The sequence below is a fragment of the Salvelinus sp. IW2-2015 genome, linkage group LG18 (assembly GCF_002910315.2).
Source record: "Salvelinus sp. IW2-2015 linkage group LG18, ASM291031v2, whole genome shotgun sequence".
Taxonomy (NCBI): Eukaryota; Metazoa; Chordata; class Actinopteri; order Salmoniformes; family Salmonidae; genus Salvelinus; species Salvelinus sp. IW2-2015.
Window position 1 is genome coordinate 11,897,775 of NC_036858.1, and position 26,249 is coordinate 11,924,023.

Genomic DNA, 26,249 nt, shown 5'->3' on the forward strand with positions numbered 1-26,249 from the left:
AGGGCGCTGTTTTGCGTGTGTGACATCTAATTACCAAACATTCGAGGAATATCAATAGCATCTTTACTGATATGTCCAGAGCTCGGTATGTTTGAAAGTTAGCCAAATGCATATGGTAATGGTAGAATCAAGTAGTGTGTGTGTGTGTGTGTGTGGCGCGCGTGCTTGCGTGCGTGTGCGAGAGAAAGATAGAGTCCCTGCTGTGAATTTACACAACTAATAGCATAAAGTGAATTGCCATTATCAAAGTGCTGTGCACTGCAGTGCCAACATATTCTATCAAGCCAATCATTAATTCCACTGACCACTCACTGTATGCTTCCAACCTACCGGAAAGAACTGGTGAAAGTGCTTAGGCGACAGGTTTGAATTCTGTGTGTGTAGGCTACTTGTTCAAATGGGTGTGGAGGAGCGGACAAGAGGGAGGGGAGGGAGGAGAGGCAGACATCGACACCTAGGCAGTGGCAGTTATATCCACAAGACGAGAGGGGATAGACGTTTCTCAATGGAGTGCGTATTTTGAACCATAGCCTGTACAGAGACCTCAGCGTGGTATACATATTTTTTCAATCCGGCGTTGATCGTGGAGCTGCGGGAAGGCATAATTGCGCGCAAGGAATAAACATGGCCCCAAGTCTATATCTCCACGGGGCCTTGGCTGTGTTTTGTGTGACTCTAACCTGCAATGGATTTAATATAGACTCACGGTTTCCAGTTATCAAAGAAGGGAAAACCAAGGGCAGTTTCTTTGGATTTGCTGTTGCCCTGCACAAACAGACGGAAGGGTCCACGAAATACCTGTGAGTATCCGCCGTGTACCTCCTATGCAACTGTTCTATCCTCTTCAGGCGCCATAAATTGTGGCGTTCCACTGATCATTCGATATGGATAGGTATACTTTGTTTAGAAACGAAATACAAGGAAAACGAGCTACTTAGAAGTTCCATCTGTTCTTGCTCTTTAAAACACTTTTCTTCCTTTCATGTGCAAGTCTTTAATGTCGGAAAGGTTCCAAGTTATTTGAAACTTCAATTGTTTTTGATGTAAAGCCTGTTTAGATTAGCCCACTTTATGAAGTTCACTGGAACACCTGTCCAAAATAAACGGGTATTAGCGCCGTGTTTTATATTCTGCTGGCTGCAATCTCATAATTCAGTGCAATTTCAACATGTCAGACACCTGTCCGGACTCTGGAACCAGCGATCCTATACTTTCATTCAAGAGCTTCTTATTTGGTCAATCGTACAAAATGCTTAATTTATATAAACATACATAGCATATAATCTAAAATAACAGGTTTAAAAGAAACATAGGCTATAACATAGACTTCAGTGACCGTAGCCTACTGTAGGCTGTCCTTGCTTGCGTGTACGCAATTCATGAAATATGGTCCGCCAATATGGCTACACCTTTTTGTACGGATAAAGTGTAGCCAATACCTGTATCCAGAAAATATTTACGAAAACCCCTGAGAAGAAGCCCACATTTATAGTGTAGGCCGACATTACGATCACTCACATTATTTTCCACGTTTCCTCAACTTTCTTTAATTTCAGTTAAATTGTTCTCTCTGGTTCGTACGTGTGAGAGAAACAATGGGTTCGGTGCCTGTGGTTAAAAGCAGAACGTGCTGCTCAACGAATAAGGCTTTGTCCCATTATGATAATATGAATGGTCCTAAATTGATGATGTTATCCCTCGTTGGCTGTCATGACAATCCATACCCGTCATTCTACACAATGGTTATTACAACGCTGTAAAATGTTAATAATAATCAACATGGCACTGATTCTTGTACCCTGATCTGAACAAGAAATTATAAACTATAAACAGCTGCAGAGCTGTTGAATAAGATCAGTACTTAAATGCGTGTTACTTATTGAGTGGGCTGTGTTTTATAGCTGCAGGCAGAGACTTCACGCTCATAGGGGGCACAGATTTTTTTTTTTATGGGTTGTTTCTCTGTAATTCTACTAGCCACCTAGCAATTTTATGAAGTTGGCTTTAGCTAGCCCAGATAGGTTCCCAATCTCCCAACCTCATAACTAGTTACCAAGAAGCCATTTCAGGCTATCAATCAAGTTACAGTAGCTAGCTTGTCTAACTATCTTAGCTTGTAGGCCTGCTGCCAAGGTTGGCAGACTTGAAAGCAAGCGATAACTAAATGTACTGAAAACGACTCACATTCCTTTCAATCTTTTACCCAGTTTCATTAAAAAAAGAACTACCAGTCAGGAGGATACAGACAGCTCAAGAGGTATGCTTAGATATGCAGAAAAATATACATATATATATATATATATTAACCAAGAATTAAGCACAGTGATTATGGCTGTTTCAGGTGTTTGAAAAATGCTAAATTCTCCAATTTACGGACAAGGTAGCAGCTACTCTTCCTGGGGTCCAGCAAAATTAAGTTTATACAATTTTAAAAACATCATTACAATACATTCACAGATTTCACAACACACTGTGTGCCCTCAGGCCCCTACTCCACCACTATCACATATCTACAGTACAAAATCCATGTGTACGTGTGTGTATAGTGAGTATGTTACCGTGTGTGTGTATGCATGTGTTTGTGCATATGTTTGTGTTGCTTCACAGTCCCCGCTGTTCTATACGGTGCATTTTTATCCGGTTTTTAAATCTAATTTTACTGCTTGCATCAGTTATTTGATGTGGAATAGAGTTCCGTGTATTCATGGCTCTATGTAGTACTGTGCGCCTTCCATAGTCTGTTCTGGACTCTGGGACTGTGAAGAGACCTCTTGTGGCATGTCTTGTGGGGTATGCATGGGTGTCCGAGCTGTGCGCCAGTAGTTCAAACAGACAGCTCGGTGCATTCAACATGTCAATACCTCTCATAAAGTAGTGATGAAGTCAATCTCTCCTCCACTTTGAGCCAGGAGAGATTGACATGCATATTATTAGTATTAGGTCTCTGTGTACATCCAAGGGCCAGTCGTGCTGTCCTGTTCTGAGCCAATTGCAATTTTGCTAAGTCCCTTTTTGTGGCACCTGACCACATGACTGATCAGTAGTCTAGGTGCGACAAAACTAGGGCATGTAGGACCTACCTTGTTGATAGTGCTGTTAAGAAGGTAGAGCAGCGCTTTATTATGGACAGACTTCTCCCCATCTTAGCTACTGTTGTATCAATATGTTTTGACCATGACAGTTTACAATCCACGGTTTCTCCAAGCAGTTTGGCGCTTCAACTTGCTCAATTTGCACATTATTTAAAATCAAATCAAATTTGATTGGTTAGCAGATGTTATTGTGGGTGTAGCGAAATGCTTGTGTTTCTAGCTCCGACAGTGCAGTAATTGTCACGATCGTCTTGCGGTGAGAGAGAGGACCAAGGCGCAGCGTGTGAAAAATACATCTTCTCTTTATTTAGAAGATGAACAAACGAAACAAAACAACAAACGTGAAGCTATGAAAGAACTAAGTGGACACATGCAACATAGAACATAGACAATTACCCACAAAACCCAAATGCCTATGGCTGCCTTAAATTTGGCTCTCAATCAGAGACAATAAACCACAGCTGCCTCTAATTGAGAACCAATCTAGGCAGCCATAGACATACAAACACCTAGACAAGACMCTGACCCATTAAACGTACAAACCCCTAGACAAACCAAAACACATACATTCCCCATGTCACACCCTGACCTAACTAAAATAATAATGAAAACAAAGATAACTAAGGCCAGGGTGTGACAGTAATATCTAACAAGTAATATCTAACAATTCCACAACAATACACACAAATCTAAGTAAAGGAATGGAATTAAGAATATATAATATATGGACGAGCAATGTCAGAGCGGCATAGACTAAAGATACAGTAGAATAGCAAAGAATACGGTATATACATATGAGATCAGTAACGCCAGATATGTAAACATTATTAAATTGACTAGTGTTCCATTTATTAAAGTGGCCTGTGACTTCAAGTCTATGTATATAGGCAGCAGCCTCTAATGTGCTAGTGATGGCTATTTAACAGTCTAAGGGCCTTGAGATAGAAGCTGTTTTTCAGTCTCTCGTTCCCAGCTTTGATGCACCGGTACTGACCTCGCCTTCTGGATGATAGCGGGGTGAACAGGCAGTAGCATGGGTGGTTGTTGTCCTTGATGATCTTTTTGGCCTTCCTGTGACATCGGGTGCTGTAGGTGTCCTGAAGGGCAGGTAGTTTGCCCCCGGTGATGCGTTGGGCAGACCGCACTACCCTCTGGAGAGCCCTGCGGTTGCGGGCGGTGCAGTTGCCGTACCAGGCGGTGATACAGCCCGACAGGATGTTCTCAATTGTGCATCTGTAAAAGTTTGTGAAGGTTTTAGGTACCAAGCCAAGTTTCTTCAGCCTCCTGAGGTTGAAGAGGCGCTGTTGCGCCTTCTTCACCACACTGTCTGTGTGGGTGGACCATTTCAGTTTGTCAGTGATGTGTACGCCAAGGAACTTGAAGCTTTCCACCTTCTCCTCTGCAGTCCCGTCGATGTGAATGGGGGTGCTTCCTCTGCTGTTTCCTGAAGTCCATGATCCTCTCTTTTGTTTTGTTGACATTGAGTGAGAGGTTATTTTCCTAGCACCACACTCACAGAGCCCTCACCTCCTCCCTGTAGGCTGTCTGGTCATTGTTGGTAATCAAGCCTACTACTGTTGTGTCGTCTGCAAACTTAATGATTGAGTTGGAGGCGTGCTTGGTCACGCAGTCATGGGTGAACAGGGAGTACAGGAGAGGGCTGAGCATGCACCCTTGTGGGGCCCCAGTGTTGAGGATCAATGAAGTGGAGGTGTTGTTACCTACCTTCACCAAATGGGGAGAGGCCCGTCAGGAAGTCTAGGATCTGGTTGCACAGTGCAGGGTTCAGACCCAGGTCCTCGAGCTTAATGATGAGCTTGTAGGGTACTATCGTGTTGAATGCTGAGCTATAGGCAATGAACAGCATTCTTACATAGGTATTCCTCTTGTCCAGGTGGGATAGGGCAGTGTGCAGTGTGATGGCGATTGCATCATCTGTGGATCTATTGGGGTGGTAAGCAAATTGAAGTGTGTCTAGAGTGACAGGTAAGGTAGAGGTGATATGATCCTTGACTAGTCTTTCAAAGCACTTCATGATGACAGAAGTGAGTGCTATGGGGCGATAGTCATTTAGTTCAGTTATCTTTGCTTTCTTAGGTACGGGAACAATGGTGGCCATATTGAAGCATGTGGGGACAGCAGACTGGGATAGGGAGAGATTGAATATGTCTGTAAACACACCAGCCAGCTGGTCTGCGCATGCTCTGAGGAAGCGGCAAGGGATGCCTTCTGGGCCGGCAGCCTTGCGAGGGTTAACACGCTTAAATGTCTTACCACGGAGACCACGGAAAAGGAGAGCCCACAGTTCTTGGTATCGGGCCGCGTCGGTCGGTGGCACTGTGTTATCCTCAAAGCGGGCGAAGAAGGTGTTAAGCTTGTCCGGAAGCAAGACGTCAGTGTCTGCGACATGGCTGGTTTTCCTTTTGTAGTCAATTTATTACAATGTTTAGTTAAGGTTTAGGGTTTAGTGAATGATTTGTCCCAATACAATGCTTTTAGTTTTAGAAATATTTAGGACTAACTTATTCTTTGCCACCCACTCTGAAACTAACTGCAGCTCTTTGTTAAGTGTTGCAGTCATTTCAGTTGCAATAGTAGCTGACATGTATAGTGCTGAGTCATCTGCATACATAGACACACTGGCTTTCCTCATGTCATTAGTAAAGATTGAAAAAAGTAAGGGGCCTAGACAGCTGCCCTGGGGAATTCCTGATTTTACCTGGATTATGTTGGAGAGGCTTCCATTAAAGAACACACTCTGGGTTCTGTTAGACAGGTAACTTTTTATCCACAATATAGCAGGGGGTGTAATGCCATAACACAAATAAGTTTTTCCAGCAAACACATTTTTTCCCAAAAGTTTTCTAAGGGTTGATAACAGGCTGATTGTTCGGCTATTTGAGCCAGTAAAGGGGGCTTTACTATTCTTAGGTAGCGGAATGACTTTTGCTTCCCTCCGAGCCTGGGGGCACATACTTTCTAGTAGGCTTAAGTTGAAAATTTGGCAAATAGGAGTGGCAATATCGTCCGCTATTATCCTCAGTAATTTTCTATCTAAGTTGTCAGACTTTGGCTTGTCATTGTTGATAGACAACAACTATTTTTTTCACCTTTTCCACCCTCACTTTACGGAATTCAAAATTACAATGCTTGTCTTTCATAATTTGGTCAGATATACTTGGATGCGTAGTGTTAGCATTTGTTGTTGGCATGTCATGCCTAAGTTTGCTAATCTTGCCAATTAAAAAATCATTAAAGTAGTTGGCAATATCAGTTGGTTTTTTGATGAATGAACCATCTGATTCAATGAATGATGGAGCTGAGTTTGCCTTTTTCCCCAAAATTTCATTTACGGTGCCCCAAAGCTTTTTACTATCATTCTTTATGTAATTTATCTTTGTTTTATAGTGTAGTTTCTTCTTCTTTTTATTCAGTTTATTCACATAATTTCTCAATTTGCAATACGTTTGCCAATCGGTTGTGGATCCAGACTTATATGCCATTCCTTTTGCCTCATCCCTCTCAACCATACAATTATTCAATTCCGCGTCAATCCACAGGTATTGAACAGTTTTTACAGTCATTTTCTGAATGGGTGCATGCTTATTAGTAACTGGAATAAGCAATTTCATAAATGCGTCAAGTGCAGCATCTGTTTGCGCCTCATTACACACCATTACTTTGTGCCCCTTCAGATTTTTTGTGGTGCATGACGCACCTGGCTGCAGGTGAAACAGGTGTGGCCAGGTGAGCTGTGTTACAGCCTGCAGCATGTCTGTGTGGTGAGTGCACTAAAGGTACTAAAAGGCATCTATGCCGAAGAAAATGTATCCTCAAGGGTTTAACTTATTATGGCAAAAGGAAAAGCAAATATTGATTTGTAATGGAATACCATGCCATTTCTCTCACACACAAAAAGTGTTCCTTTGCTTATGTTCTCTTAAGTATGCTTTATATGCATTGGATATTCTCTGTCTTGAACATGTACATTGCCTTCAGAAAGTATTCACACCCCTTTACTTTTTCCACATTTTGTTGTATTACAGCCTGACTTAAAAATGTTGACACCCATAATGTCAAAGAGTTCTAGAAATGTCTTGCCTACAAATATTTACTAATTAATTGAAAATGAAAAGCTGAAATGTCTTGAGTCAATAAGTATTCAACCTCTTTGTTAAGGGAAGCCTAAATAAGTTCAGGATTTGCTTAACAAGTCACAAAATTAGTTGCATGGACTCACTCTGTGTGCAATAATAGTGTTTAACATGATTTTTGAATGACTACCTCATCTCTGTACGTCACACATACACTTATCTGTAAGGTCCCTCAGTCAAGCAGTGAATTTCAAACACAGATTCAACCACACAGACCAGGGAGGTTTTCCAATGCCTCGCAAAGAAGGGCACCTATTGGTAGATGGGTACAAATAAAAAAAGGCAACATTGAATATCCCTTTGAGCATGGTGAAGTTATTAATAACACTTTGGATGGGATATCAATACATCCAGTCACTACAAAGATACAGGTGTCCTTCCTAACTCAGTTGCCGTAGGGGAAGGAAACCACTCAGGGATTTCACCATGAGGCCAATGATGACTTTAACAGTTAAATGGCTGAGATATGAGAAAAATGGAGGATGGATCAACAATATTGTAGTTACTCCACAATACTAACCTAATTGATAGAGTGAAAAGAAGGAAGCCTGTACAGAATAAAAATGTTCCAAAACATGCATCCTGTTTGCAACAAGGCACTAAAGTAATACTGCAAAAATGTGGCAAAGCAATTAGTGTTATGTGTTATGTTTGGAGAAAATACAATACAACACATTACTGAGTATCACTCTCCATATTTTCAAGCATAGTGGTGGCTGCATCATGTTATGGGTATGCTTGTAATTGTTAAGGACTGGGGAGTTTTTCTGGAGAAAAAATAAATGTAATGGAGCTAAGGAAAGCTTGGTTCAGTCTGCTTTCCATCAGACACGGTGAGATGAATTCACCTTTCAGCAAGAAACCTAAAACACAAGTCCAAATAAACACTGGAGTTGCATACCAAGAAGACAGTGAATGTTCGTGAGTGGCCAAGTTACAATTTTGACTTAATTCTACTTGAAAATCCCTGGCAAGACCTGAAAATGGTTGTCCAGCACTGATCAACAACCAATTTAACAAAGCTTGAATAATTTTGAAAAGAATAATGGGGAAATGTTGCACAATCCAGGTGTGGAAAGCTCTTATAGACTTACCCACAAAAACTCACAGCTGTAATTGCTGCCGAAGGTTCTTCTATAAAGTATTGACTCAGGGGTGTGAGTATACTTATGTAAATTAGAATTCTATTTTAAATTTTCAACACATTTCCTAACATTTCTAAAAACCTGTTTTCACTTGGTCATTATTGCGTAATGTGTAGATGGGTGAGAGAATTTGTATTTATTTAATCTGTTTTAAATTCAGGCTGTAACACAACAAAATGTGGAATAAGTAAGTGTATGAATACTTTCTGAAGGCACTGTACCTTGCAGTCATTATAGAACGCAAACAGGGGTTCGACACACATTACTTTCCACATGTGCCCAGGCCATTTCACTCAACTGAGACCTTGGTTTGTGTTTTGCAATACAGTGTTCATTGGCCTTGGCCAGTAACCAATGCATGTATGTTGCTAATACCGAAGTGCTTGTATGGAATAATTACATAAGAAAAAGTAAGAAATAATTAGCAATTGAAATAGCATCAGCCTTCAGACTGTTCCTTTTTCATTCATTTCATGAGGATTTCTTTGCCTGTTTGAATGGGTGGTTGCTTGCTTCTGTAGGCAAGTTTAACTTGCTCTCTCCTAACAGCTACCTATTTGAGGCTCTAATAGAACTCCCTCCAAACAGCAAACACTGTTGTCCTTATGTGTGCTCTTTGAAGAACCCTAGACTACCTCAGTTGTATTTAGGACTTCCTCTTTCCAATTAAACTGGCCATATCGTTCTGCAGCATCCACGAGAAGTTTAGTTCTTTTGATCTCTGAGTTTTGTTTTGTGCTCATCGTAATTGCTAGTAATTTATAGCGTGCACTAAGCAGGAAAGAGAATTGTAAACCAAGCCCTGCACTTCCTGTGAGCTAACAGTGGAAGCGCAGAATTGGGAATTGATGACTCCAGCCTTCGTCCGATTAAAGCCTCCGCCTATCTGTTTCATGTGCTCTAAGTGGTGGATTGATGTGTTAAACTGAGAGTTCGTTCCTGGCCAGTCAATGCAATGGATGGCTGTGTCCTGCTGACACTAGATCGATGCGCCGTCTTTGCTCTGTCCCCTGAGGGATGGTGTCATCGTCCAGAAGTTGCAACATAAGAAGGGGACCACATGGCCATGGTAACGAGGCTGGAGGCCTGTGGGACTTGGTGACAAGGCCCCCCGTTTGGAGCTGTAACAGATTTATCAGTATAGAGGAGCAGAAGGAGTGGAAGACCCTTCAGCCAAAATGTCATCAATGGTTTCACCTTAGTGCAGCATTATTTACATTCTGAGCTTAACTCCTTACCTTCAAAAGAGCCCATCCCACTGAAGTCATGATAGATTTATAACAATGCATACATAAACTAGAAATATGTTCTGTAAGTATGTTAGATGAAATATCAGTCTTTATTCTATGCCAGTCGTGCAAATAATCTGAACCAGCATGCTTTTGTAACATAGTATACCGTATTTACTGTAGGATAAGTTAATTTGGCAGGCTTTTGGGACAGTTCTGAAGTGACACAAGAATGTTTAAGTTAGGGGGATTTCAATGTCCTGTCTGTTCCATCTCTGTGTTGTCTTTACAGTATGGGTCTGTCTAGTCTCACCACAGTAAGGGCTGAGTGCAAAGTTGTTCATTACAGACATTTCCCCATTACTAGAGAGAGAGTGTGAATATGTGAAAAATGTGTGAGGGCTTAATAAAGCAACCAATCACGACATGTATAACATTTAAAGTGGGCATTTGTGTATGTATGTCAGGTCAAGGATTAAGGGGTTTCGAGACAATTTGTCTCATGCAATAGAAAAGAGCTGAGATGGTTTAAAGCAGTGGTCACCAAACTTTTCTGAGCTGGGATCACTTTCTTAGTCAAAATGCAGGTCAAGCTCCAGTGTAGTTAAGGTTAGGGTTAGGTTTAAAATCACATTCATTTTAAAAAGATAAATTGTAGAAATAGGCGGGGTTTATGACTTTGTGGCTGTGGTAACTAGTACCGACTCAGTCTCAGCGGARAGCATCAGAAGGTCCTCCTCTCACCGTTGGACCATCCCTCACCTCATCCCCCTTCGCTAATACTGACCAAAAAGGGGAAACCGTCTTCGAGCTGATGGCGAAACTCGAGTCACACCGCATTATTTCTGGCTCATGCAGAAATTCATGTTGTTACTCCTATGACCAGAGAAAGTGAAATATTACTCACTATTAAAAATACACACAGCCGCTAATAATAACAACCCAAGCCTATCAAAACACTTTTCTACTCATTCATTGAAGCTGCAGTGCTGGTTGCAGCGCGAGTGGAGAAGCGCATTTCATAACAGTGTTGAATAAAAAGTGTTGACGGGTGCTGAATACTTAAACATAAACTCACTCATAAAACAGCAGCTCTTTGCCGTATTCGTTGGCAGTTTCTCTCTAGTCATGGTTTTAGATGTTTTGTAATCACAGTATCAACTTAATATGCTGTGTGCTAGAAGGAAGCTGCGGAGTGCAGACACGGTGATCTGAGCAATCCGATTGGCTAGCGGTAGGCCTATACTGTAGGTGCACTTGATTTTCTCTCCAGGCACGCCGAGTAGGCGGAATTTGTATCTTCGGACACATGAAATGGTTCAAAATGGGCACACTTCGCCTACCCGTCGTGCAGGGCAGCTGAAACAAGTGCACCTACTGCTAACAGTGCGAGACAGAAAAAAGAAGGAATGCAAGGCTTTATCGCTGTTGTTTTTATATACATTTTTCGTGATCGACTAGGAATGCCTTGGAGTTGCCAGTCGATCGCGTTCGACCATGTGGTGACCACTGGTTTAAAGTGAATGCCATCATCCAGTTTGACTGATTCCAGGACAGTACTTAAACTCAGGTGAAGCAACGAGATTTGAGAGTTTTTCTGGCCATTGTGGAGAAGCTTGATGGCGATAGAGAAAACCCAGACCCCCCCCAACCCAAGACAAGATCTGGTGCCTGGATAGCGTTTCACGTTCCTCACACAGTACCTGTACCTGTCTGAAGCCAAATATGGCACTCTTCCCTGCACCCTCACCCCTCCCTTCCCATCACATTCACATCCACCACCCACTTCAAGGAGGGAGGAGGTAGCAATGCTGTCAGCTGGTCTCTGATTGGCTCCTTTCAGGCCTCTGACCCTTGGTATGCCTGGAATGTTTCACCCTTCCCTGTACACTCGACTTGCCAGGTTGCAGGTTGGGACATGGATGAAATGAGTTTGGGGGGAATTCACAATTCAGCAACTCTTGGATGTGTCTTCTGTCTTCTGTCTTGTTCAACCTTCAACAGTAGACCGACAAGCTTGTCTGTCACTTCTCAACCTAGATTAAGTTTATGAACCACTGTACTCCTAAATAGGCCAATCAATGGTCATAATTCCTCAAGTCTCCAAGGCTTTTAATCAGAGGGGAGAGGTGCAGTTTAGCCATCTCATCTCTGTCTGAGGGCCGTGGCMCCTGGCCATGAAAACTCTGCCTTTTAATTTGATGGGGCCTTCCCCTATTTCTCTCCTCTCTTCACTGAGGTGTAAAGTACTGTAGATTGCTGTCAGACCTTTTATAGACAAACTGCAGGTTCGCGAACAGATTTCCATGTTTGAAAAAGCATTGAGCTTCGGTTCAGTTCAGTTCACTTGCAGTACCTTCAGAAAGTTTTCCCTCCCCTTGACCTTATCCACATTGTTGTGTTACAGCGTGAATTTAAAATGTATTCAATTGAGATTTTTTTGGTCACTGGCCTACACACAATACCCCATAATGTCAAAGTAGAATTATGTTTTTAATTRTTTTTACAAATTAATAAAAAATCAAAAGCTGAAATATCTTGAGTCAATAMGTATTCAACCCCTTTGTTATGGCAAGCTTAAATAAGTTCGGGAGTAACAATTTGCCTAACAAGTCACATAATAAGTCACATAACAATAGTGTTTAGCATCATTTTTTAAGGACTACCTCATCTCTGTACCCCACACATACAGTGTCTTCAGAAAATATTCATACCCCTTGACTTATTCCACATTTTGTTGTGTTAAAGCCTGAATTCAAAATTGATTAAATATATGTTTTTTCTCACCCATCTACACACAATACCCCATAATGACAATGTGAAAACATGTTTTTAGAAATGTTTKCAAATGTATTGGTTGTCTAGCAATGATCAACAACTAATTTGACAGAGCTTGAAGGATTTTGAAAATAATAATGGGMAAATGTTAAACAGTTCAGGTGTGGAAAGCTCTTAGAGACGTACCCAGAAAGACTCACAACTGTAAACGCTGCCAATGGTGCTTCTATAAAGTATTGACTCAGGGGTGTGAATACTTATGGAAATTTGCTATTTTTGTATTTCATTTTCAGTAAATTCGCAAAGATTTMTAAAGACATGTTTTCCTTTTTTTCATGATRGGCTATTGTGTGTAGATGGGCGAGASAGAAAMAATCTATTCAATCCATTTTKAATTCATGCAAAATGTGGAATAAGTCAAAGGGTATGAATACTTTCTGAAGGCACTGTGTGTCACCTCCCTCTCTCGCTGTGCTTAGGCTCTATGTAAAACAATATGAGGATKAATTGTTGTACATTACACACAACTGCCTGGCCTACTTTTTTCCTTCCAATTAATTCTCTGCTGCCTGAGAACTGTAAAATATGGACTAACAAAAGAATTAGGGCAGAAAAATGTCCTTCCAYATGGTGGCCAAACGAAGAAGACGGGTTTGTTGGACTTGGCTGGGTTCCAACATTTCTTCTCAGCGTTCTGGTTGTAGGCTTTGTCTTCAGAAGTAGGCCTTTCAAAGCACCAACGTCATGCCACAGTGACAAGACTGGCTGATAAGTGACGTGCTGCATGTGTCCATTAGGCCCACATACATGTATGACATGATATTCTATTCAGATAATGTTTGCTGTCAAATCTTTGTGACGGAACTCATCTCAAGTTTTTTTTTTTTTYATCAGAATTGCATCAAATATATTTAATGAGTCACTGTAACCTAGTCTTTATCCATGAAGTAATCTCTTGAAATAAGACCTTAATTGGAAGTCTCAGCAGCTGTGAGGTGTAAATGATGATTCTTTGATGCAGTTTAGRGGAAGTGTGATTTATTCATGTCAATAGTTGTAGTCGTCAGCGCATTAGCCTTCTATAACTTTGGCTCTCTCTGTTGTCTAACGTTGTAGTGCATTAGGACATTGACAAAGTCAGTGCCAATGCCATTTCCAAGAAATCTTTAAAAAAGCACAGTAATGCTGAAAATGTATGGGATGGAAGCTACTTGAACTTGTAGCATTGAATCGACAGAAGGATTTATMATTTTTCATTAGTTTAGAGTTTAGAATATGAGCAGTAATTATTAGCCTACACTCTTAGAAAAAAAGTCTCTAGAACCTAAAAGGGCTGTMCCCATAAGGAGAACCCTTTGAAGAATCCTTTTTGGTTCCAGGTAGAACCAATGATTTATATGTACACTAGATGACTGATAGGGAGCGCTGTGCTGAAGCCACTGTGCCTCCATCTTGGCACTCCCTACCATTGTACAAAATATTTTGGAACCTATAGAAAGGCATTTATTAATATCTACATTTGATTTTGCCACATTTATTATATTACAGACACCTTAATACTTTTAAATTATATTATGTTAGCTAAATATAAGTAAATACATTGCAAATGTATAGAGTACCAGTCAAAAGTTTGGACACACATACTCATTCAAGGGTTTTTCTTTAGTTTTACTATTTTCTACATTGTAGAATAACATCAAAACTATGAAATAACACATATGGAATCATGTAGTAACCAAAAAAGTGTTAAGCAAATCAAAATACATTTCATATTTTAGATTCTTCAAAGGAGYTACCACTTTCAATATATTTTGATTTGTTTAACTCTTTATTGGTTACTACATGATTCTATATGTGTTATTTCATAGTTTTGATGTCTTCACTATTATTCTACAATGTAGATAATATTAAAAATAAAGAAACAACCTCTCCCTGACCGAGTCTGTAATATCTACATGTTTCAAGCAGACCACCATAGTCCCCGTGGCTAAGGAAGCGAAGGTAACCTGCCTAAATGATTACCGCCCCGTAGCACTCACGTCGGTAGCCATGAAGTGCTTTGAAAGGCTGGTCTTGGCTCACATCAACAGCATCCTCCCGGACACCCTAGACCCACTCCAATTCGCATACCGCCCCAACAGATCCACAGATCACGCAATCTCAATCGCACTCCACACTGCCCTTTCCCACCTGGACAAAAGGAACACCTATGTGAGAATGCTGTTCATTGACTACAGCTCAGCGTTCAACACCATAGAGCCCACGAAGCTCATCACTAAGCTAAGGACTTTGGGACTAAACACCTCCCTCTGCAACTGGATCCTGGATTTCCTGACAGGCCGCCCCCAGGTGGTAAGAGTAGGCAACAACAAGTCTGCCACGCTGATCCTTAACACTGGGGCCCCTCACGGGTGTGTACTTAGTCCCCACCTGTACTCCCTGTTCACCCACGACCGTGTTGCCAAACTCRACTCCAACTCCATCATTAAGTTTGCTGACGACACAACAGTGGTAGGCCAGATCACCGACAACGATGAGACGGCCTATAGGGAGGAGGTCAGAGAATTGGCAGTGTGGTGCCAGGACAACAACCTCTCCCTCAATGTGAGCAAGACAAAGGAGCTGGTGATGGACTACAGGAAAAGTCGGTCCGAASAGGCTCCCATTAACATCGMCSGSACGGTAGTGGAGCGGGTCGAGAGTTTCAAGTTCCTTGGTGTCAACATCACCAACRAACTATCATACCAAGACAGTCGTGAAGAGGGTACGACAAAACCTTTTCCCCCTCAGGAGACTGAAAAGATTTGGCATGTGTCCCCAGATCCTCAAATGGTTCTACGGCTGCACCATCTAGAGCATCCTGTCCAGTTGCATCACCGCCTGGTATGGCAACTGCTCGGCATCTGACCGTAAGGCGCTACAGAGGGTAGTGCGTACAGCCCAGTACATCACTGGGGCCAAGCTTCCTGCCATCCAGGACCTATATAATAGGCGGTGTCAGAGGAAAAACCATAGAATTGTCAGAGACTTTTCTCTGCTAGCGCACGGCAAGCGGTACCGTAGCGCCAAGTCTAGGACCAAAAGGCTCCTCAACAGCTTCTACCCCCAAGCCAATTAGTCAAATCGCCACCGGACTATATACATTGACCCCGCCCCCTCCCTTTAGTACACTGCTGCTACTCGCTGTTTATTATCTATGCATAGTCACTTCACAAATCACCTCAACTAACCTGTACCCCGCACACTGACTCGGTACCAGTGCCCCCTGTATATAGCCTCATTATTGTTATTCTTATTGTGTTACTTTTTATTATTATTGTTTACATGAGTCTATTTGGTAAATATTTTCTTAACTTTTCTTGAACTGCACTGTTGGTTAAGGGCTTGTAAGTAAGCATTTCACGGTAAGGTTTACACTTGTTGTATTCGGCGCATGTGACAAATAACATTTGTTTTGATTTGATTTGAAATCCCTGCAATGAGTAGATGTTTCCAAACTTTTGACTGGTACTGTATCTTTTTAAGAACATTCCTTAAAGTATAATTTTTTGAGATAACTAATGTTAGTGTCCCCACTACACCCACCCCCAAAATACTTAAATACATTTAATTGAAATACTGTAGAATTCCATTCATTCCTATGGAGGACTGCTCCTACTAGGGAGTGCCAATATGGCCGACTGGTGGCTACAAAGCCTCTCAATACATAACATCATCAATCCAGGGTTTATATACAGTACATCATTGGGTTCAAACCTTTTGGTTCTAGGTAGAACCCTTTTGAGTTCTATGTAGAACACATTACACAGAGGGTTCTACATTGGACCCAAAAGAGTTCTACCTGGATCTAAAAAGGGTTCTACCTGGAATTAAAAAGGGTTCTCCTATGGGGACAGCCGAAGAACCCTTTWGGAACCCTTTTTTCTAAGTGTGTACCTGTCGACAAAGGATGTGTCATGTGTCTGAAGTATTATGAGTCAGGGGTGCAACAACAGGAAATATTAATTATTATGTGGATTATAATTAATGGATATTTTTGTAGGGGTTGCTACATTTTTTATTTTTTTGAGGTTCAATAAAAAATTGAACCTCAAATACACTACAAGATTCAAATTAAGATCCTACATCTGTACACTGTGATTAGTTTAGACAGTATCTCATAATGGAACAAAAATTGTCTCTGTTTATGCTGGGTCAAATTTGCTGTAGGCCTATTTACTTTCATTTCCTTGGTATTTCATTGGATTTCTGAATGTATTATGACTATCCATTGCAATGAACAATAATCATAATGGCATTTACGATCCGTATCAAATTGCTTAGAGATAGCATGGCATCCCTCAGTGTGTGGAGCATTAGAATGAATGACATTCTAATAACATGTTATAATGAATGAACCCCAGCTGGTCATTAGTCCCGCCCCCCCACTATCGCCCAGTATCTCTACCATGGAGAATCCCTCTAGAGGGGCTTTCACTAGGGACTACCAGCAGAGACGACTCTGCTTCTACCCTACAAACACAGGAACACATCCTTTGTCCCCTCTCTGGTTGTATAAACAGGTTTAAAAAAAGCATAGAGTTACAACTTGCCAATGGTGCCTTAGGCCCCTAATGGGGTATATATGGTCGCCAAGGGGGCAACATGCTGTCTTTCACTCTGCATGTCATTCTTCATCTCAGGAAGGGTAATGTGATATGGACGGAGAGATCCGTTTACACTTGGCATGTCTCTCTGCACCTCTCTCTACGTTGTACAGTTGGGAGATACTGTAGTTTGGCTATGTATGAGACGACTGGTCTGGTGGTGGCCCATTTAATGAACACAAACAAGCTGTGTCAATATGTCTCCTGTTAAACAGCGTACAATACCAGTAGGGTTACGTGCCGTCTTTATTTCAATGCTTTTCTGCGGTTATTCTTGCTAGTTGAGAACGGAACTCGAGAAGCTTTCAAATGTAAATAGTGTGATAGGTTAGTAGGCTACGTTACATGTTACCTGTGACAAAAACTTTGCGGTCTTCAAGTATCATACAAAGTTCACACCGAAACGATCCATTCTATCCGCACACTCAAAGCATAACGACCATTTTCAATAGCCAAACACGCTAACATGGCGTTAGCCAGGTGCAAACAGCCTTTAAATAACCCCCTGAGCCGTCCCACCTGTATCCCTCCATCATGGCTAAACACTGTCGTCAAGACAGGTTCAATCAACTCAGGGTTAACTTGCTGGAAATTCCACTATGTGAAACTTCACGGCTTTGTGGGGGCAGTGAGTGAGGTGGAAGTGGCTGCTCCTGGTTTGCTCAACGCGGGCCACTGATTTTGCGGCCTTGTAAAGATTTGAGACCCTGAGGCCAATGATCTCCCAGGTCAACCCAGAAACACATGTCCAGACTCAAGACTTGCAGCTGTGGGGGTATGATTCAAACAACGTTTTTTTCTGAGGTTCCCTTGGGAAAAATAAAGCTATTCTAAGTCAATAGATCAGTGTTATGCGTCTATAGTGGTAGGGTAGGGATGAGGGAACCCCTTGATGGTCACCCTGTGACATCACTCAGTCTGGTAAAGCACTTAGGTGTGAGACATAGTGGAGTGAGGTGTTCCAGTGCTTTAAGGGCCAAGCCATTGATGTCAATGGAATTCAGTCCCTGCTTAAACCACATTCCGTGCTTGTTGTGAGGCCATTGTCACATTTGACTGTTACAGTAAAGGGTATGTTGTGTATTATGATAGAGTGAACAACCACACTCTATTTATTTCACAGGCTCCAAATGAGAGTTTGCTCTCCTGTCACTGTTTGACCAATGACACGCTCAGCGGGCCGGTATAAACCGGATTCGTGCGGTTTTCAGAGGAAATGGAAAGAGACTGTGACGCGGCATCCGCTTTTGGACTTTAAGAAGGGGACACCAATGATGGCGGATAAATTAATATGCAGTACCAGTCAAAAGTTTGGATACACCTACTCAAGTGTTTTTCTTTATTTTTACTATTTCCTACATTGTAGAATAATAGTGAAGACATCAAAACTATGAAATAACACATATGGAATCATGTAGTAACCAAAAAAGTGTTCAACAAATCAAAATATATTTTGTATTTGAGATTCTTCAAAGTAGCCACCCTTTGCCTTGATAAAAGCTTTGCACACGCTTGGCATTCTCTCAACCAGCTTCATGAGGAATGCTTTCCCAACAGTCTTGAAGGAGTTCCCACATATGCTGAGCACTTGTTGGCTGCTTTTCCTTCACTCTGCGGTCCAACTCATCCCAAACCATCTCAATTCGTTTGAGGTCGGGTGATTGTGGAGGCCAGGTCATCTGATGCAGCACTCCATCACTCTCCTTCTTGATCAAATGGCCCTTACACAGCCTGAAAAAAGTTTTTAAAAAGTGAAAAAATATTCAGTTCCGGTCTACTTAACAGGGTGGGTCTCCCATAGATATCAATGCAATAGTAGCCGGGGCTGGTCTACTTAGTTCACTGACTTTCAGTGAACCAGAAAAAAACAGTGTGTGTGTGCGTGCTTACACCCCTGTGTGTGTGTTCGTGTGTGCGCGTGCGTGTGTGTTTGTGTCTGTGTAGGCCTATGCATGTGCATGCGTTTGTAGGTCTGTGACTGTGTGAAAGAGAAACCAGAGGGGGTTATTCAATGTTCCAGTCATGCGAGGCCTAACATGAACTGTTCCTCAAACATGTCTTTGTTCCGTGTCAGGGGGATAGTGTGTCATTTCCTCCTGTGATGTACAGCACCGTATTAAAACGCACGTATCCTTAACGTGTATTTCCTGTCCGATTAGATGGACCCCTCAAGGCATTGTTGACATTGATCCCAATGATGCATTAATTAATTTCCTGTATCCCCGGCTTTCACTGGACGCATTGGATGCATCCTAAATGGCATCCTATTGCCTGTGTAGTGCACTATATAGGGAATACGGTGCCATTTGGGACGTGTCCATTGCCTTGTATGCATATCCAAGTGTCTCCTGGAATGTTGTCTGAAATGTCTGACACCATTGTGAAGAGAGATGTTTGACAAGCGGAGTGATGTGAAAAGTGCCTCTGGAAAGAGAAGACTGGAGAAGAAGTGAGAGGGGGAAGCCAACAAAATGCTTGGTCAACTGTCCCCTCAGCAACCTAGCATCAGTGGCAGTCAGCTAGCCTGGAGATATCTAGCTGAAATTTGATCTAGACCCCTGTTCCGTGGGTTTATCGAGTTCAAAAAGATCTTTGGCTGGTTTTTGGTTGCAAGAAAACTAGCATTCACCAGAAAACTAGCATTCACCTTCAAATTATGATGTTATTTTGACTATATCCTGTTATAGTTACAGAGTTGTACACTATCTATACACTGCTATCTCTTGTAGTTTTTGAATGAGAAACTGTATTTCAGCCACATGCTGCCACAACAATGACTATTTTATAGTAGGTGGTTCACCACTAAACACCATTCAACATCCAGGGATCATTCACAAAGTTAATGCAAGTCACTACTGAGTGCATTGATGATGTCATCACTTTCATATCTGGAGGAAGTAGCATGATTTCAGTGTTTCTTATCTGCATAGGGTCATTCAATTAAATCATGTGAGTGCTTTTGTGTATTTGCAATGTATTAATGAGGTTGAGGACCTTTGCTTCACTACGATCTGGGTGGAACAGGTCAACTAAGTCAGCATTGATACCTAGGGGATCATAGGAGGTGAATAATGTTGTAGGCGTGTTTGTCTGCCGACTAACCACAGTTCCAAAGGCAGCAGGTGTTTCAACTAGCCTGTTTCAACTAAACTGTTTGCCTTGTCAAGACTCATCTAAAAGCTATGTGTGTGTGCACAAAGAATGTGCTAACAGCTAGGTGTGCACACCGTGAATATTCCGCTAGCAATGTGTACCCTCGTGGGTTTGTGTGCGTTCAAAGAAAAGACAGGTATTTGCTGAAAATACATCAATTACAGAGAATATTGAGTTCAAATAGCCCCCCCTATCGGAAAATCCGTGATTCCTTGCTCTCTCTCGTGTCTTCTTTGCTCTTGTGCTCTCTCGTCTTTCTCTCTTATCTTCGTATCTGCTCTCTGTCTCGGTTCTCTTCTCCGGTTCTTCTCTTCGTCTCTCGTCTCTTCTTTTCTCTCGACTCTCTCTCTGCAGGTCTCTCGTCGGTCTCTCGTGCTCTCTCTCTCTCTCTTTCAACCGCGACTCACGCGGCCAACCGCAGTCGACCCACGCTCCCGGCCGACAAACTACACACACATCAGCAGCGTTTCATCTCATAGTGAGGACAGTGATGCCAAGATTGTCCTTTCCAGTTTAGGGTAGAGTGCGGATCTGTGTGATTCTCTGTAGTTCTAGCATTGCACATTACGGTCTTTCAAGCAGTCTTGTACATCCATTACAAAGAGATCAAATAGATTTTAAACCTGGTTCCCTCGTTGGTTTCTAGCATGGCTCAATTGGAATCGAATCTGATAATGAGTCGAGGCTGAATTCAGTATTTACTTTTACCGGTTGTGGTGTCGGTGTTGCCATTTTATGTAGTTTTAGCGGGTGCAAGAGGTGATTCATTAACTATTTTCCTCTAGGAATCTGACTGTTGTCGTGTACTGCTTTCTATTGTTGCTATAATTGTTTGGGTTATATCTTGCTAATGGTCCTTCAGCACATTCTTTGGTTTTGTCACCTGTTGTTTTCTTTTGTGAGTAGCAGACTGGTCTATCTATTTGTGTTGTGGTTGTTGTTGCTTCTGTGTTCTTGCTGTGTTCATCTCGAAATTTGACAGCATGGCTGCGTGTACGACGTCGTGCAGGGCTTTATATCAGACGCAAGTGTAGCGTCCACACGTTAGCAGACTGATAGCTGCAGGCTAAAAAATACTAATGATATGGAGCAGGCGTTTCATTTTCGTGCCGACAGTAAATTCGTAAGCGTCGAAACTCTGGAGCCGGTTTCAGCAATGGGATTTAACAATTCTTCCAATGCGCTGTGTGCTAATTTACACTACATTCACTATTCATTGGGAGCTTTTTTACGCCACACCCGCGACACACATAGGGCACACACACACCAGTTCACATGTGTTTTGTCGACATCTACTACACACTCACACACACAGCATTTTTCGACACAGCACGAGCTTCAGTACTACACACACAAGACTACACACACCACAGCATTTCACACACACACACACTTACCACACATCCTAGTATATTGTGTGATTAGTATCCTTAACACACAGTGGCAAGAAAAAGTATGTGAACCCTTTGGAAATACCAGGATTTCTGCATTAATTGGTCATAAAATTTGATCTGATCTTCATCTAGGTCACAACAATAGACAAACACAGTCTGCTTAAACTAATAACACACAAACAATTATACGTTTCCATGTCTTTATTTAACACACCGCGTAAACATTCACAGTGCAGGGTGGAAAGAGTATGTGAACCCTTGGATTTAATAACTAGTTGACCCTCCTTTGGCAGCAATAACCTTACCAAACATTTTCTGTAGTTACGGATCAGACCTGCACAACGGTCAGGAGGAATTTTGGACCATTCCTCTTCACAAAACTGTTTCAGTTCAGCAATATTCATGGGATGTCTGGTGTGAACTGATCTCTTGAGGTCATGCCACAGCATCTCAATCGGGTTGAGGTCAGGACTCTGACTGGGCCACTCCAGAAGGCGTATTTTCTTCTGTTGAAGCCATTCTGTTGTTAATTTACTTCTGTGTTTTGGGTCGTTGTCCTGTTGCATCACCCAACTTCTGTTGAGCTTCAATTGGCGAACAGATAGCTTAACATTCTCCTGCAAAATGTCTTGATAAACTTGGGAATTCATTTTTCCGTCAATGATAGCAAGTTGTCCAGGCCCTAAGGCAGCAAAGCAGCCCCAACCATGATGCTCCCTCCACCATACTTTAAAGTTGGGATGAGGTTTTGATGTTGGTGTGCTGTGCCTTTTTTTCTCCACACATAGTGTTGTGTGTTCCTTCCAAGCAACTCAACTGTAGTTTCTGTCCACAGAATATTTTGCCAGTAGCGCTGTGGAACATCCAGGTGCACTTTTGCAAACTTCAGACGTGCAGCAATGTTTTTTTGGGATAGCAGTGGCTTCTTTTGTGGTGTCCTCCAATGAACACCATTCTTGTTTCGTGTTTTACGTATCGTAGACTAATCAACAGACATGCTAGCATGTTCCAGAGATTTCTGTAAGTCTTTAGCTGACACTCTAGGATTCTTCTTAACCTCATTGAGCATTCTGCGCTGTGCAATTACAGTCATCTTTGCAGGACGGCCACTCCTATGGAGAGTAGCAACAGTGCTGAACTTTCTCCATTTATAGACAATTTGTATTACCGTGGACTGATGAACATCAAGGCTTTTAGAGATATTTTGTAACCCTTTCCAGCTCTATGCAAGTCAACAATTCTTAATCTTAGGTCTTCTGAGATCTCTTTTGTTCGAGGCATGGTTCACATTAGGCAATGCTTCTTGTGAATAGCAAACTCAAATTTTGTGAGTGTTTTTTATGGGGCAAGGCAGCTCCAACCAACGTCTCCAATCTCGTCTCGTTGATTGGACTCCAGGTTAGCTGATTTCTGACTCCAATTAGCTTTTGGGAAAGTCATTAGCCTAGGGGTTCACATACTTTTTCCAACCTACACTGTGAATGTTTAAATTATGTATTCGATATACAATATACAAAATACAATCATTTGTGTGTTATTAGTTTAAGCACACTRTGTTTGTCTATTGTTGTGACYTAGATGAAGATCAGATCAAATTTGATGACCGATATAAGCAGAAATCCAGGTAATTCCAAATGGTTCACATACATTTTCTTGCCACTGTATATAATACATAAGGTTCTAATGAAATTTCCATATCAACAATCGAAATGACTGAAAAATGCAGTTCAAAATGTAAAGAAAGTGTCTAATCAAAACAAAATTCTTGCTTGATAATTCAAATGCATTCAAAGAGATGKTGTCTGTTCTCATGATTCAACTGTAGCCAAACCTGCAAATTGCAAAGGAAAATGCATTTAGGCCTACCTTTGCTTGGAAATTAAGTCCATTTGTCTGGGGAACCTCTCGTGACAGCGTTGTAGAAGTCACAGCAGAACCCTCATGTCCATTATTTTAATTCTGCATGCACACAGCAGGGAGACACATCCCCAAGTCTCCTTTGGTTCCACTTTCACACTGACACAAAAAGTCATTCCCATTCCTATTATGTCCACAAAKCAAAAGTAAATGTCCAAGATGTGTAAAAGTCTGTGTAAAAAGTATTAATTGGTAATGACGTTTTAGACAAGTGGACAGTCCAGTACTCACTGTTCGCCTGCCTGACAGCTAGCAGTGAGAGAGATGGTGGTTGCTTGTCATGTCACGTCTTGTGTGTAGAGCTCCTGTATGTTGCCTCTGTCTGGTCTTAACTTTCATTATAGTTGACGTTCCACTCTTCGAACGCTCCAAATGGCGCGTTACATTATTCCAACTTGGAAAATAGTTTGAGGTGCAATAGTGTCCATTTGTCAGATTGTTTTTGCTAGCTAGCTAGCTTTGTTTAGTTCAAGGGAAGCGAGGGCCACATGATGTAGACATGCCCAAATGTGCACAGCTTACCCCAGGCAATACCCACGCAACATGTTTAGGCAATATGCATGCGCAAAATATGAAAGAGCCTCAATGAAGCTACTTTAAGCTAGGCGACCCTGTCCATTAACAGTGACTGGACTCAGGAACAGCCACGGCGTCAACGATTTGAATGTATTTGATGGCTGGAAAGGAAGGCATGAATGCCCTGGYGCCTTCTGGTGCAGTTTTAGCACATTTGGGGATTTTTTGCATAAAAACCACCAGAATCATTGAGAAAAAACATTAGATAACCAAAAATAAGGACTTAAAAAATATATAATTGTATTTCTTATATGGCTTTTCATCACTGCTTTCTTTATTAGATTATCTCAGGGTAAGTACTTCCTAYCCTGCCTACTACCSTGACTGCACATCCCTGGTTGTCAATGAACACTGGGTTATCATGTAAACCTCAACGCTATGCGGGCCCTGTAAGCCTGATCTCAGACCTGCTATTAGTCCCCATGACGAACAGGTACCCTGGGCTTATCTAGACAGGTGATCAATCACCTGCATATACATGCATGCTCGCACACACGGGCATGCACAAACAGTCACGCATGCACACACACGCACGCACGCACGCACACACTCAAACAACGACACTGTCCCCCCCCCCCCCCCCCCCCCCCTCGGACATCATGCACATGCGATAGAACAGCAGAGTTTTGTATTACGATCCTTTTTTACTACGATGATGGATGCTCCTCTCGTCTCCTCTGTTTCATAACCACTGGGCGACCGATGGCCCGGTTTCCCCTTCCATCTTTAAGGAATAGGCTACATTAAAGAAATGTGACACCCAGAAAAAAATTGTTTGTACAAGAAAGTATAAAAATAGTCTCCTTATGAGCAGGTTGTGATATTATTGTAGCTATCCTTATCGATGATTAGATTACACACAACCCTCCAAAGTATCTCAATATAAAACACCCACTGTATTCTGTAAGCAGCTGAGCTCAAAAACAATGGCATGTTGTCTATTCTTGACCTTCACTCACTGATATTCTCTCCGCTTATTCAAAATGAAAACAATATGGCCACCCATATTTCCCACTCTGGTCATCACCTTTTAATAACAGTCTCAACTCTCTCTCTGGAATCAGGAACAAGGAGGTTGGAGCGCATTCCAATCAAGGGACATGTTGAAATGTGCCTCTCTGGCCTTCCTTAACCAAACATTTGCTGTAGATCACAAGGTGCGTCGCCCTCTGCATTCTTGAAATGTAGGGCTCTATTCAATCTGTGTTGCTAGTGTTACAGATTCTGCGATAGAAATGGTCATTTCAGATTGAGCCGACGTATGCAGCGTTTACCGTGATACAGTCTCTGCTAAAGCCGGGAACGCTGCCTTTACATGTCAATCACGCTGCGAAGCCGAACCTCCACGATGCAGATTGAACCTTTAGAGTAAAAGAAGTTGGAAAGGGAGGAGCGTCTGAATGAACCATATTCTTATCAAAACGGTTGAAATAATGCGATAACTTTTTCCACCAAAGAGTTGCCGAGTCACAAATGACCATTCTTATGCCAGACTTGCATGAGACAGGTGTCATCTTAGAACAGAGGAGGGAGGAGGGAGAAAGGGAGAGAGGGTAGAGAAGAGGGGAGAACAGAGAGAAAGAGACGAGGAGAACGGTGAGAGAGAGAGAGGGCGGGGGGAGAGGAGAGGAGGGGGGAAAATGACGAGGGGAGAGGAAGAGAGGAAATAGAGGGAAAGAGAACTGCATAGCCAGACAAAGGAGAAATGTGACACTACAAGCAAGGCGAGGGTGTCTTGTTTTGGTAAACAGTCCTCTGTCTTCCAGACACCTAAAGCCAACACACTTCCAGTCCCTCTACAACATTTGGAATGGGGCAATATAACTCATTCACTGCCGATTCTCTCCCAATCTCCGCTTCAAATCAAAACTTCTTATGGCCTTTTGAATACCTGGGAGAAGACATCGTTCTGTGGAAGAAGATCCTACTACAACCACAAAAATAGTTTGAATTGCTGGGTCATTTCTCCTGTTTATCGCTGAATGCTGCAAAATACTTCAATGGACAAGTCCAGGCTCCACACAGTACCAAGGAGACAGGTCTACAAAGGAGCATAGTTCCTGTCAGGTGCATCCATCTCTCTCCAGTCTAAACAGCGGCGTGATAAGGTATGGACACAGGTCTGGTGGAGATAGACGATAGCCATCGGCCACGCTTGGACTGGC

The 26,249-nt window shown here is 42.1% G+C and overlaps 1 protein-coding gene across 1 annotated transcript in view; it reads left to right on the forward strand.

The window, feature by feature from the left end:
- Positions 1-417: 417 nt before the first annotated feature.
- Positions 418-26,249, forward strand: part of itga3b (integrin, alpha 3b) — a 57,743-nt gene continuing 31,911 nt past the window's right edge. The window contains exon 1 of the mRNA XM_024008458.2: positions 418-800. Within this exon, the coding sequence (XP_023864226.1) occupies positions 625-800 (176 nt within the window). The 5' untranslated portion in view covers positions 418-624. The remainder of the gene's footprint in view (positions 801-26,249) is intronic.